The 12923-nt window shown below is 39.9% G+C and overlaps 2 protein-coding genes and 2 non-coding genes across 5 annotated transcripts; all 4 read left to right on the top strand.

Moving 5' to 3' along the window:
- Positions 1-4120: 4120 nt before the first annotated feature.
- Positions 4121-6749, top strand: LOC122004809. The gene is made up of 2 exons (XM_042559637.1): positions 4121-4324; positions 6365-6749. The coding sequence occupies exons 1-2, from the start codon at positions 4206-4208 to the stop codon at positions 6498-6500; spliced, it is 255 nt and encodes an 84-aa protein (XP_042415571.1). The 5' UTR covers positions 4121-4205; the 3' UTR covers positions 6501-6749.
- A 460-nt stretch (positions 6750-7209) lies between these two features.
- On the top strand, positions 7210-11811 carry LOC122007254 (protein NETWORKED 2A-like). Of its 2 annotated transcripts, XM_042563083.1 has the most exons (4): positions 7210-7564; positions 7675-7899; positions 9009-11455; positions 11536-11811. In XM_042563083.1, exons 2-4 carry the CDS (start codon positions 7806-7808, stop codon positions 11539-11541), a joined length of 2547 nt encoding a protein of 848 aa, XP_042419017.1. In that variant the 5' UTR covers positions 7210-7564; positions 7675-7805; the 3' UTR covers positions 11542-11811. The 2 variants fall into 2 exon arrangements, with proteins under 2 accessions (XP_042419017.1, XP_042419018.1); XM_042563084.1 differs by having other exon boundaries at positions 7216-7899.
- Positions 11812-11976: 165 nt separating this feature from the next.
- Positions 11977-12049, top strand: TRNAE-CUC. Its single transcript has one exon. It is a non-coding gene; the product is annotated as a tRNA-Glu (tRNA).
- A 551-nt stretch (positions 12050-12600) lies between these two features.
- Positions 12601-12821, top strand: LOC122007658. The gene has a single exon (XR_006119106.1). It is a non-coding gene; the product is annotated as a small nucleolar RNA U3 (small nucleolar RNA).
- Positions 12822-12923: the final 102 nt, after the last annotated feature.

The raw sequence follows: 12923 nt of genomic DNA, 5'->3' as shown, positions 1-12923 counted from the left end.
GAATGCCAAGGAATGTTCAAGGAAGAACTTTGGAATTCTTTTTGATGTGTGTCAAAAAGGGGGAGAATTATTGGAGAACCCAAGTTAGGTTATCGGGTTAACCTAAGGGGAGAATGTCCAGAGAATGTTCAAGGAAAGAACATTGGACATTGGAAGATGATTGAAAACCTAAGTTAGGTTATCGGGTTAACCTAACTTGATTATGGTTTTGTCAAACATCAAAAAGGGGGAGATTGTTGGTGCAACCTTAGGTCAAGGTTGACCTGGTTGACCCGACTCGAGTTGACGTGACTCGAGTTGTATTTTGATGTTTGACTTGGGAAGATTGTCGGTGCAACCTTAGGTCAAGGTTGACCTAGTTGTGTTGCATGTTGATGTTTGACACTCGTGAGAGAGTTCTATTCTTGATGTGGGACAAGAATAGATGTTTGGGAGATTATTGGCGCACCGTAGGTCAAGGTTGACTGGTTGACTGATCGGGAAAAGTCCAAGTATAAAGACTTGCACGGAAAAGTCCAAGCAGGAGCTTGGCGAAAAGTCCAAGTATGGAGACTTGGCACGGAAAAGTCCAAGCAGGAGCTTGACGTGAAAAGTCCAAGTATGGAGACTTGCACGGGAAAGTCCAAACAGGGAGTTTGGCACGGGAAAAATCCTAGTGAGTGAAGCTAGGTGAAGGTGAAAGTCCCGGTGAGTGAAGCCAGGCATTGGGAAAATCCTGGTGAGTGAAGCGGTGAAAATCCTAGTGAGTGAAGCTAGGTGAATGAGAAAGTCCTAACTGGGATGTTAGGCGGTGTGGAAAGTCCCGTGAGTGAAGCTGGGAAAGTCCCGGTGAGTGAAGCCAGGAGAAAGTCCTAACGGATGTTAGGCAAGGGAATCCTGGTGAGTGAAGCCGGTGAAAGTCCCGTGAGTGAAGCCAGCAAGGAAAATCCAGATGGATCGGGGATGATCGGACTTACGGTGTTGGAAAGTCCAAGTAGGTCAAAGGGATTGACCGGACACTGGGCGAGGGTTTCTAGCAGTCAAGGAGTGACCGGATGCTAGGGATGAAGTACCAATAGGTCAAGGTTGACCGGATATTGGTTTGAAGTCTTGGGACTTGGTTTGGGCAAAATCCACTGGATCGGTCACCGACCGATCCGATGGCTACTTTCCTCGATCGGTCCGGTGACCGATCGGGCGTGCTCTTCCCTCGATCGGTCCGGTGACCGATCGGGCGTGCTAATGCTGATCAGACAACGATCAGAGGCGCGAGAAGAGAAGCCTGATCGGCCTACGGACCGATCAGGTTCCTGATCGGTCCTGCGGACCGATCAGAGCTTCCCTGATCGGTCGTGCGGACCGAAGTTTCCCTGATCGGTCCATGGACCGATCGGGGGAAGCAAAGTTAGGAATGGATCGGTCCGTGGACCGATCAGAAGGACCTGATCGGTCCATGACCGATCAGTACTAGCCGCGACGCAACGCCAGATTTCTTCGTGTTTTCTTCGCTTTCGCAGTTATAAAGGAGGTCGCCGCAGTCTCTTCTTCTTCTTCCTCCTTCCTGTTGCTGCTGTGCTTGAGCCTTGTTGAGCTCGTCCAAAGCTTCCGTGAACTTCCTCGACTCACAACTGCTGTTAGAGTTTTTGAAGCTGCTTCATCCACTCAACGAGAAAGCAAGATTGGTAGAGTGCTTGAGTATTCTTATTGTATTTCTTGCTTATTCTTTGTACTTGTACTTTTTGTTTGCTGTTGCAAACGTTTGTGGCGAGGTTTCTCCACCCACAAGGAGTATATTGTATTAGCCGGTTCTCCGGGGACTCATCCACCGACGGATTGACTGGACTCGTCCACCTTACGGACACGCCGAGGAGTAGGAGCCCTAATCTCCGAACCTCGTTACATCCTTGCGTTGAGGTTTGATTTCTTCTCCTGTTTTCGTTTCTATTTGTATTTCCGCTGCACTAACCTAATCGTAGGAAGAAACGAGTAATTTGGGGTCGGCTATTCACACCCCCCTCTCTAGCTGCGTACGAAGGATCCTAACACCAAGAGCTTTAAATATTTAGGATCATTTTTACAAAATGATGGAGGGATTGAGAGAGATGTCTTATATAGAATCAAGTAGGATGGTTGAAATGGAGGAGAGCGTCGGGTGTTTTATGTGACCGTAAAGTACCTTTAAAACTTAAAGGAAAGTTTACAAAATCGCAGTTAGACCTACTATGTTATATGAAGCTGAATGTTGGGTTATAACTCGAGTACATGAGCAGAAGATGAGAGTTGCAAAGATAAGGATATTAAGGTGAATGTGTGGATATACGAGGATGGACAAAATAAGAAATGAGAGCATTAGAGAGAAAGTCAAAGTTGCATCTATTGAGAAAAAACTCCAAGAGACACGTTTAAGATGGTACAATCATATACTTAGATGACCAATGAATACTTTAGTTAGGCGATGTAAAACTATAACAAACACACATATCAAATGAGGAAGAGGAAGACCAAAAAGACTTGTTAGCAATAATAAAATAAGATAAAATTTATTTAAGTATAGATGATGATATAGTAAGAGATAGAACTTAATAACGTAAAACGATCCATATATCTGACCCCATTTAGTAGTTGTTGTTGTCATTTTTATCATCTTTTTTGTTTTAAAAAAATAAATATCATTTCAAAATCTTTAAAATAATAAATAGGCTAAATAACTTTAAGCTCCCCTGTGTTTTCTATCAAGTCACAATTTGCCCCCTATATTTAAAAAATAACACTTAACCCTTTTAACCTCAAGTAAAAATTAAAAAAAAAATAGTAATGACCAAAATAACCCTAAAAGAGAAAAACATTGCAATGACCAAAATAACTCTAAAAGAGAATAAACCCTAATTCTGAACGTTGAAAATTTGTGTGTTGACCTAAACCCTAATTTTGAACGTCGAAAAAAAATTGGTAATGACCAAAATAACCAATTACTTTTTATCCTGTCCGAAAGCTGAGAAGACGGCTAGTTGGGAACGTGACTCTGGTGTTGACTAGAAGAAGACTCCATGCTGTGTTGCAAAACTAGGAGCGTTGGTGTTGGGCCATGAAAGGGGTCATCGGCATTGACCCTCCGACGCTCAAATCAGTCTTCAGTTTCAGAGGAAAAAATAGTAGCAGTGAATAGTAGTAGTAGCAGAGAGCGTGTAGAATAATGAAGCATCGTATACCTCCGCTTGTAGATTGAGACCCCCTTTTATAGTGTCACTGTAGCGTCTGCGCACACATCCCAAAATATATGCACGTTTTCTAAAGTTTTTTAGGAAAATATAAGCCAAAAAGTGTTCCTGATATCTTTCCTTAAATGAGCACACAAATCTCTGATGTGACAGGCTAGAAGTTTCGAAAGGATGATTTGCCTGTAGGACATTCTCTGTTATCGATGACACAAACTTTCAAAAGAGTACGATAAGATGTGTATGTGGGTCCCGTTGTAGGTCAACCGAAGGCCACCCAGTCGGGACGTCAGCAGCTTGACCATGCTGAATGGAGCTATCGACTTATTCTTCACTCGACCTTACTATTGTCGGAGAGGCGTATTACGTCCATTCGGACCTAAGGTCCGATCGGCCAGGGCTATGGACCGGATAACTTAGTATTTGACTCTTAACCTTGGTTGCAAGTACGAAGGATGACCACTCGGATGGTCTGGTCGACCCTTCATGTCCGACTGACTCTTAGGGTTCGTTCAACCAACTTTGCCTGATTCGCACTCTGCGATCTCATAGTTCACCCAACCTAGCTAGCCATCTTCACGTCTCACCAGAGTCACATTCCCAACTAATCATCTTCTCAGCTTTTGAACAAGATCAAAAGTAATATATTATTTTGGTCATTATCATTTTTTCAACGTTCATAATTAGAATTTAGGACAACACTTAAATTTTTAACGTTCAAAATTAGCGTTTATTCTTTTTCAGGGTTATTTTGGTCATTATATTTTTTTTTCATTTTGACTTGAGGTCAAAAGGATTAAGTATTATTTTTTAAATAAAAAAGGATAAATTGTAATTTGATATAAAATACTGGGGCTTAAAGTTATATGTAAAAATGGGGAATTTTAGCATTTTGCATAGTGCAAACGCATTGGGTTAAGATGAAATTTCTCCTTTAAATAAATAATTTGTTCTCGCTGTGAACTGCCGACGGAAAACCCTAGCCAAAACCCCGTAGTTGATCCTTGATCGATGGAGTCCATGGATAAGCTTAAGCTGGGGCTCCGAGCTCTCCTGCCGGAGCCGAACGCATCCTCCGGATTCTCCTCTCCTGGTCAAACCGAAGTTCTTGTTCGCCGTGCTTCCATCGGGTACTTGGATTGCTCATAATTTTCTGTTCCTTGTCTCTTCAATTTGGGTTCTTAACATTCTGAAAATGGAATGAACTTTTTATGCTAATTTTCAATATTCACTTTTGCTAATCTGATATAGATTGGGTAAGAACACATGTCGGGAAAAATCAGAGTTTTTTTTTTTTTTTTTGGATTCAGTTCCAACAACAACGAAAAATCATGGACAGATCTGATGAAAGTGCAACTTTCTTTCTTATTCTATTTATTTAGGGTTTAGGTGCATCCTTCATAATGAATATTTTCCCCAATAATACTGATTTCCTGGTAGATTATGGAGATTTTCCGATAGAAATAGCATGGTTATAGTTCTACGCTCCCTTTTTGTTTTCTTGGCGTTTGCAGACGCCTGCACTAGCCTTTTGACCTTTACAGAAGTTTGATCGAAAATGTTACTGGTCCATTTTCCTTTGAACAGCATGATCCTCACTTCTATGTTAATTCATTATGTAGCTAATAAGCTCTTTGATTTTACATTTTTCTTGATTCTTTTGCTATCGCTGAATTCTGACTTTTTCTATTCCCTAAAGAATCATATTTGGATCCTTTATTATCATACACCGTCAATCTTATTTTTCACTGGTAGCTCGTAGCCTCATATTGGTTGATGCTCCTCTTGCATTAGAATGAACTCATGTTGTCGAAAGATATTTTTGAATCTTTAATGCTTTGACATGATCATACACAGTCAATCTTCTATTTTACTGTTACCCAAGCCTCATATTGGTTGATGCTCCTTTTGCATTAGCATGATCTCATGTTGTTGATTGGTTCTAAATCTACACATGCCATCATTGACCAAAAAGACAGTGAGAATCAAATTGAACACAGAAGTGTTTCTCTTTTGAAAAGAAGAATTTGTTTCATCAAACCCTAATTTTCCTTCTCCATTTAGCTAGCGAAATTTTACCATGGCACATAAAACTCAATTTATATGATAGTGAAAGTTGAATTCCTTGTTTTTTTAGGACTTGTTATTTTATTTCCATTCTTCGCTTTGTGGAAATGACTTCATACAAAAGTGCATTTACTCTGCGAGAGTTTTGCAAAGAAATACTAGATGCAAATAACATTTTCTTGCACTGAAACAAATGGTCTATATTTAGGAATTTATGATTGTTCATGAAATATATCTACGAACAGCAATTCCATGCTCTGGATTATGAGATCACTTTGCAAATGTTCCATAAAAATGAACCGAACGATACATGAATTTAAGAACCAGAGTGATACTTGTAAGTGAGTGGCTTGCCTTATTGTTGCAATGTTCATTGACTGCACTATCTAGTAAAACTATGCTTGATGATGTAATTCAAGGTGAATTCATAAAAAAAAGCACAAAAATGTTAAATGTTATTGTTGTCTTAGTTTCTTTAATCGCTAGACTCATTGAAGTAAAACTATGCTTGATGATCAGTTGTCTATGTTGCAATTTTTTTTTAGTTGGCGCTGGGTATTCAGGTTACGTTGTTTGTTGCAACCTTTGATGTTATGAAAAGTGTTGGACATTGTCGGCTGATGTGGTTGGCATTTAAGGGTCAGCACAAGCAGTTGTATGCACCTAGCCACTACGATCCTTTGTTGTTGTTGCATCGTAAGCAATATAATTATGTCCTTATTGACGATGATGCCTTGGCTCCAACCAAATAGCAGATTTGTCGAATAGTAGAACATAATAAGAATCTAAAGGCTTGGGAGTGTAGAATGAGAGATGAGAGCGGAGAGATCGGAGAATGACAGCTGAAAGATGAGATTGAAAGAATAAGAGAAGAGATGAGGATTTCAATTGGGATGCTTTATCTTCTTCCATTCTCGATTTCACATAGGCAATAGATTGTCCTTGACTGCCCCTTGTATTGTACTCTAATTCCATAAGCCTTCTTAGGCATAGTTCAACTAATAAGCAAATGACGAATATGTTCCATCTTTCTTTTAAATTCCATGAAGACGGATCATCGTTGACATGCATACTCACAACTTCCAGTCTGTTTAAATTCACAGGCGGGTGGTTTCTCTATCGACCTGTGGTAAGATTTGTGCATTCAGCTTTGTCGTAGGAGTTGTTGTCGGCTTCACGCTAAAGAGACGCTTGAGGAACTGGGCGAAAAGGCTGCTCAAAGGATTGAAGGACGATTAAAGCTCGCAAATGATGGATATGTTCTTCATAATCATCCACCCCTACCCCCATGATGTACCTCAAATTTACACATCTCTTAAACGCTGATATTTGTTGGATATTCAATGCCTTTTGTGATTACGATTGTGCACGACTTAGAGGTCACGGATTCGAATCGTGGAAAAAAAAGAAACTTTTAGGATAAGATTGTGAACCCTAGACTCAATGTGGTCGGATATTTTTCTAGTATCTCTTTTGTTGTTCGTTTTATACTTCCCTTTCAATGTCTTGTATCCTTGTAAATTGATTGTTAGTTGCTTTAAAATAAAAAATTTTGATTACGAACTTTTTGGATTTTTTTTAGTATATTCAAAAGAGATTATTCGATTAAGATTTTGTATCCTTGTAAATTATTTTGTATTTTTTTTTGTGATAATTTTTGAAGGGTAAGTTAAAAATTAGCCCTGTCACTCGAACCGTGGTCGAATTAACTCTCCCCATTAAACTCCAGTTTGATTCGTCCAAGTTTAAATAATTAAGGTAGTGTTTGGTAAGGTAATTTTTTATTTGTATTTTATGAGAAAGGGGAAAATATTGATTGGTTGGTAATTTTTATATTTATTTTTTGAAAAAGAAGATACCATTTTATGGAAAATAAAAAAGCTTTATTGTCTATTGTTTTTTTTTTGTTTTCCTGAAATTATTATCATTTTTTTCATGTAACAAATGATTTAGTATAATTTTAATGCAGCTAATTCTCCGACGTTCACCGGCAGGTTGTCCAGCAGCTCCTACTTCCGCATTTGTCTTGATGGCCGGTCTGTGCGGCGACCGGCGATCAGATCAGCCAACGATCACGTCACGCCGCAGTCACCACTCCGGCAAATCGTTGTCCATCCACCGTCATCGTCTTCAAGACCGCATCCGAAGGCCGTCGACGAGTAGAGCTACGTCTTCGTGCCGCCGTCCTCATCTTTGGCCTTGAATCAGTAATGCCGCAGCGGCACTCCAGTGCCGGCGCCGCCCAATTCGGGTGCTTCCGTTATCGATTAGCTCGAGACAGAGGTGAAAGCGATTATGTTCTGGTAACGCAGCTTGCGCCGTCCATTTCTCCTCTTCCTCCCTTCGTTTCGGAGCTCCAGCTCGTATTTTGCCAATCCCTTCTTTTGATTTGCTATTTTTGTCTCTATTGCAGATGGGAAAAAGTGATAATTCCTCTCCCCAGAAGGAAATTTTGTTCTTTTCCTCTCCTTCTCCACCTCCTCCCCCCTTCTCTCTACGGAGAAGGCGCTAGGAGGGAGGAAGCCGGAGGAAGAATTTCACGAGATGCTGGAGAAGGCTGAGAGCAATGCCTATTCATGGTGGTGGGCGAGCAACATCAAGGCGAAGCAGTCGAAATGGCTCGAGAACAACCTGCGAGGCTTGTGCCCTAACCTTTTCTTTAACGGATTTTTTTTTACTTGTGCATATGATTTCTGTTTTTGCTTTTCCGATTAGAATCGTGATCTAATTCTCTCATCTGTCATGAACTTGTTATATGTATTTCATGATACTTTTCGATCGATTCTGTTCTTGTTTTTCCAATTTGAATCATATTCTTTTTCCTCGTTTGCAAGGATTGTTCTTTCTCACTTGAGAGATTTCTAGATTTCTAGATTGGAAAGCAGGCAATTTTGGTTCCATTTTGAAACAATTTCTCATATTCAATGGTAGAAACATCATTCTGATTCTGACTTGCTTAAAATATGTAGTGGAATTCTGGCCAAAAGAAAGTCCAACCAAAAGAACGATGGCCATGGATAACTTTTTTGAATCGATTTTCTTGATGAAAAGACATCAAACGAAAGAATTTGTATGAATTGGAATGTTTATGCACCATTTCCTTTAGCTTGTCAAATCTTTGTCTTTTGTGAAAACAAATTATATTTTATACACCTTATCAAACTCATTGAAACCAGGAAAAGAACTTTCAATTTCATGAAATTTTCCCTTGGCCTCACCATCTTCGTAAATCACCAAGGATCTGATTGCTTGAGAAGCTCGTTGATCAAAGACATAAACATGCAGTTTCCCATGAGTTACCGATTGAATCTCTGTATACAAATTCTTCTTCAAAAATATTAATCCCTTTCTTCTTTTGTGACAATCAAATGAACCATGTTTGAGAATGTAAGAGTACTATACTACTAAATTATTGCTTTGATGCCAGAATATACATAGTGAAACTTGATTTTAGACATAGATCTTCAAAGCACTTAAATTATACGGCAAGATTTTTTTTTTTTTTTCCTCACGAACTCACTTTGTGTGGATTTCAAAAAAGTAGGATTGAAATTTAAGACTGTTCAAAATGGAAGTTCAAGATAGACTTTTACCTGATTTCTGTATGCCATAGTTGTTACTGCTCCTGAGTTCTTATATCGAATTGTCTCAACTAGATATTCCAAAACTAGAATCTTTTTACATTTCTAGCTATGAACATTAGTCTCTGTGTCGGTATTTTCTTAATGTGGAAAGTATTGACTGCAGAGATGGAGTATACAGTCACAAATATGCTTCAGGTTGTCGAGTCAGATGCTGATTCCTTTGCTAAAAAGGCAGAGTTGTATTTCAAGAGGAGGCCAGAATTGATAAGTTTTGTGGAAGATGCCCACAAAGCATATAGAGCATTGGCTGCAAGATTTGACCGCGTCTCTGGAGAACTACAAAAAGCCAACCACACGATTGCAACGCATTGTCCTGACCAGGTCCAATATGCCATGCTAGAGGAGGAGGAGGAGGAAACTTACCCCAAAGCAATTACCCCAATTGACTCAAGTAAAGTTAACAGGAGAACGGTTGATGGACTGATGAAGAAGAGGAGAGAAAGTGAATCATCCATAAAGGCAGATGAGATAAGGGACAAATCTCAGGCAGATGAAGGAAAGGCGCAAGAGGAGATACATAAGCTTCATGAAGGAATACTATTTCTGCAAGCTGAAAAACAATTCATCAAAAGCTCGTATGAGAATGGTATAGTCAAATATTGGGACATTGAGAAGCAAATCGTGGATATGTATGATGAGATGTGTTGGTGGCGTGATGAGTTTAGTAGCAGTGATGTCCTCAAAGATGTTGAAGAGCGTATGATAATGACAGAACAAGCCCTTAAATCTTGTGAAGATGTCATAGTTAGATTGCAGGAGCAGAGAAAGACATCATTAGAACAAGTACAACTTGAATACGAAAGAATCAGAATTGCTAAAGAAAAGTTGAATGCTTTAAAGAGAGGCTGTTATCAATCTGAGATGGATATGACAGAGTTGGCTAGCGAAACAACAGAGATAAATTCCACTGCTGAAAACATGGCAAAAGAAATTGATTCTCTAAACAAGGCAAAGCTAGACCTGCAAGTCATACAGGACAAGATCAAGGAATACTTTGAAACAAACACTGAAAGTTCCACAGCTGATATTATTGGAAACATAGATAAACTTGTTGACAAAGTTGCTGGATTGGAACTTTCATTTTCATCACAGGTTGAACAAATAAATCAATTTATTTCAGTTAGTAATGAGCTTGAGAAAAATGTAGAGAACTTGGAAGAGGAGGAATTGATTCTAACCAAGGACTCGCATGTGTTGCCTGAAAGATTTAAGAATACCCAAGATGAGTTGAGGAAAGTTGAGGTGATTGGCAAAATTATCCGAGATGAAGAATCTAGTTTCTGTGAAAATGCACTCGAAACTTGTCATAGCATCAATGCTATTTTAGAGAAGATTCTGCCTCCTACACGCACAGAAAATGTTTGTGATGAAGTTGCATTCCCAGAGGAAGAGGCAGCCTCTTATGCTTGTAGCATTGAATCACATAGTGAGTGTAAGGATATAGAAGTAACTGAATTCCATGATGTCAAAGAAGAATTGTTAGAGATCGATGCAACTCATCCACTTGTTGAATTTCTAGAAGAATTTCTCCAGAAAAAGGAAGATGCTTCACTTAAATATGCTTCAGAAGTAGAGAACAAGAATGAAAACTACATCCGAGAGATGATGGCCCTGATAGGGGAACTAGTGAATGTCATTGCATCGAGAGATGAGGAAATCACCTTGCTGAGAGAACAATTGGCCTCTCTAAAGGCAAGGTTTGATCTTTGTCAAGTTGCTTCATATGTCGACTCTTGTCACAGTGAGTTGATGATCTCAAACACTGCAACTATTGTGAAAGATTCTGAGATGTCTCAATCTACTCTGCAAAGAGATTCATCTGTCAGTGGCATTAGTGTAGAATGTGTCTACGAACAAAAGATAACTCAACCTTTTGAAGAGAAGCTTGGGAAGGATGTTCATCATTTACTTGGCAAAAACTTAGAATTCTGGTTAAGATTCAGCACAACATACCACTATGTACAGAAGCTCAAAGCCAAGTATGTAGAGTTGCAAGCTGATATCAATAAGCTGGATGCCAATAAGACAGAAGGTGGCAAAACTTCTGATACTGACATTCAGACTAGCAATGCTGAGTCAGAATCAGTTTCTAAAAGACTGAATGAATTGAAGACTGAGTTCTTACTATGGTCGGAGCAGAGCATGTTGTTGAGAGAAGAGTTGGAGAAGAGGTTCTTATCCCTCAACAACATGCAAGAGGAGATATCAAGTGTTGTGAGCAAAAGTTCATCTGTAGGAGCATTGTTTACTCCTCATGAAGCTGCGAGGTTACAAAGTGAAGTGATGAACATGAAGCAGGTGAGCAGTAAGGCTTCAGGCCACCTGCTGGTAGGACTTGATCAAATCAAGGGGGTCCAATCTGAAATCGAGAGGCAGTTGGCTAAGTTGTATGAAACCTTCCAAATATTCATATCACGAGGCAAACATGATCCAAACAAGTCAGGAGTAGCATTGAGTGCCTTCCTTTATGGTTTCAAGCCTAAAAAGCCATCGATATTTTCACGCATTCTACCTATTTTCCGGAAACAAAAGGCTAAAGCTCACAGTCGGGTAGGTCGAACACAATTTGAATAGCTTCAATCTGTAACTAGTTTCTAGTGTGTGTCAACTTGTGGAATTTTTTTTAACAGGTCTAGGTAGATTCACTCATTTCGAGTTGGACGATGTGGATACCATCTCATGAAGGCTGTTCAGGGACAGATTCATCTCTTGCTGAAATGTGTACCAAGGTTCAGATTTTGAATCACATATCGATGATCAATGAATCTTTGGAAGGATAAATGCATTTATCATTTGAACACTGATCTTTCATTTTCTCTTTGTACTTGAATAAACCAGACACATTTTTCCTTCTCTGTCAACATTATCCTTATGATTCCTGAACAATACATTCCGATGCATATAAATACTCTCAAATTCCAAAAGATTTATCGTGATCTATTTTGTTTAAGCATATCGGCTATATAAATGGAAGGAACAAAATAGAAATTGCCAAGTCACTGGATCATTCTTGTGTTCTTGTGCTAGGAGGATAGAGATATATATCCATTCCGTAGATATCAAAACCAGAATCCGTTGTAGTCTAGTTGGTTAGGATATTCGGCTCTCACCCGAAAGACCCGGGTTCGAGTCCCGGCAACGGAAGTTTTTTTATTTGCCCTTCAATTTTAGGACGACCGAACCGAGTCATGCGAACCCGGCCGACCAAATTGAATCGCAACCGTTCGAATAATGACAAACGGGAGGGCGGTCTTCTTCATCCAACGGCCACCATTTCGCTACCAGAACCTTCTTCCTCTATCGGCTATAAAACCATGAAGCAGAGTAGCAGACGTGCGTTCGCAGATACGCAGCTTCTCCCTCTTTGTTTTTTTTATCCTTTGCCTCTTTTTTTCCTTAGGCGCTTGCGCTTCGTCGTCGCTGTTTCCGACATGGGGAATCGTACAAGGCCGCGGTGGTGAAGGTCGAGAGGAAGAAGCTCGGCGGACTGGTCGCCGAGGAGAACTGCGGCCCGTCGATGCTCCGCCTTGCATAAATGAATCCCATCTTACTTTGATTTCGTGTTTATGAGTAGATCCTTCATCCTTGAAGGACGGTCGGGCCGTTGCTGTTTTTATCATCTCGTTATTTAGTCCCACATCTGTTGTTTGTTCTGAAACGAGTCTTTTATGTATGAGGCGCTGGCCTTGCTTGTCACGACCTTACTTGAACAGGATCTGTTCTATAGGCTCGTACCACTGTGTTCTTGAGTGTTAAGGAGACAGGCAACCTAATCTGGATGATGACATAAAGAAGATTCGAGATCAGAGCGTGATTAACGGCTCAGATTCTATGGGGATTGGAGGCTGTGGAGGATCGTTCTCAGTGGGGGTCTCTACTCGCCTGCTGAGGTGGTCTCGAATCTGTCTGACAGACTCAAAAACACTTTTTTTGTAGGTTCATCTCGTTTTATGTTTTTTATAAATTCAAAATTAAATAACGAGATCAGGACATTAAATCTAAATAAAATCTGACGGAA

This window comes from Zingiber officinale, chromosome 7B (genome assembly GCF_018446385.1).
Source record: "Zingiber officinale cultivar Zhangliang chromosome 7B, Zo_v1.1, whole genome shotgun sequence".
Classification (NCBI taxonomy): Eukaryota; Viridiplantae; Streptophyta; class Magnoliopsida; order Zingiberales; family Zingiberaceae; genus Zingiber; species Zingiber officinale.
This window is presented reverse-complemented; position numbering and strand designations above follow the sequence as displayed.

Excerpts from the sequence above, each read along its gene's own strand:
- LOC122004809 (XM_042559637.1), top strand. The coding sequence starts at position 4,206 with ATGGAGTCCATGGATAAGCTTAAGCTGGGGCTCCGAGCTCTCCTGCCG. Across the intron at positions 4,325-6,364 it reads GTTCGCCGTGCTTCCATCGG|GCGGGTGGTTTCTCTATCGA; the intron begins GTACTTGGATTG and ends TTAAATTCACAG.
- LOC122007254 (XM_042563083.1), top strand. The coding sequence starts at position 7,806 with ATGCTGGAGAAGGCTGAGAGCAATGCCTATTCATGGTGGTGGGCGAGC. Across the intron at positions 7,900-9,008 it reads GCTCGAGAACAACCTGCGAG|AGATGGAGTATACAGTCACA; the intron begins GCTTGTGCCCTA and ends TATTGACTGCAG.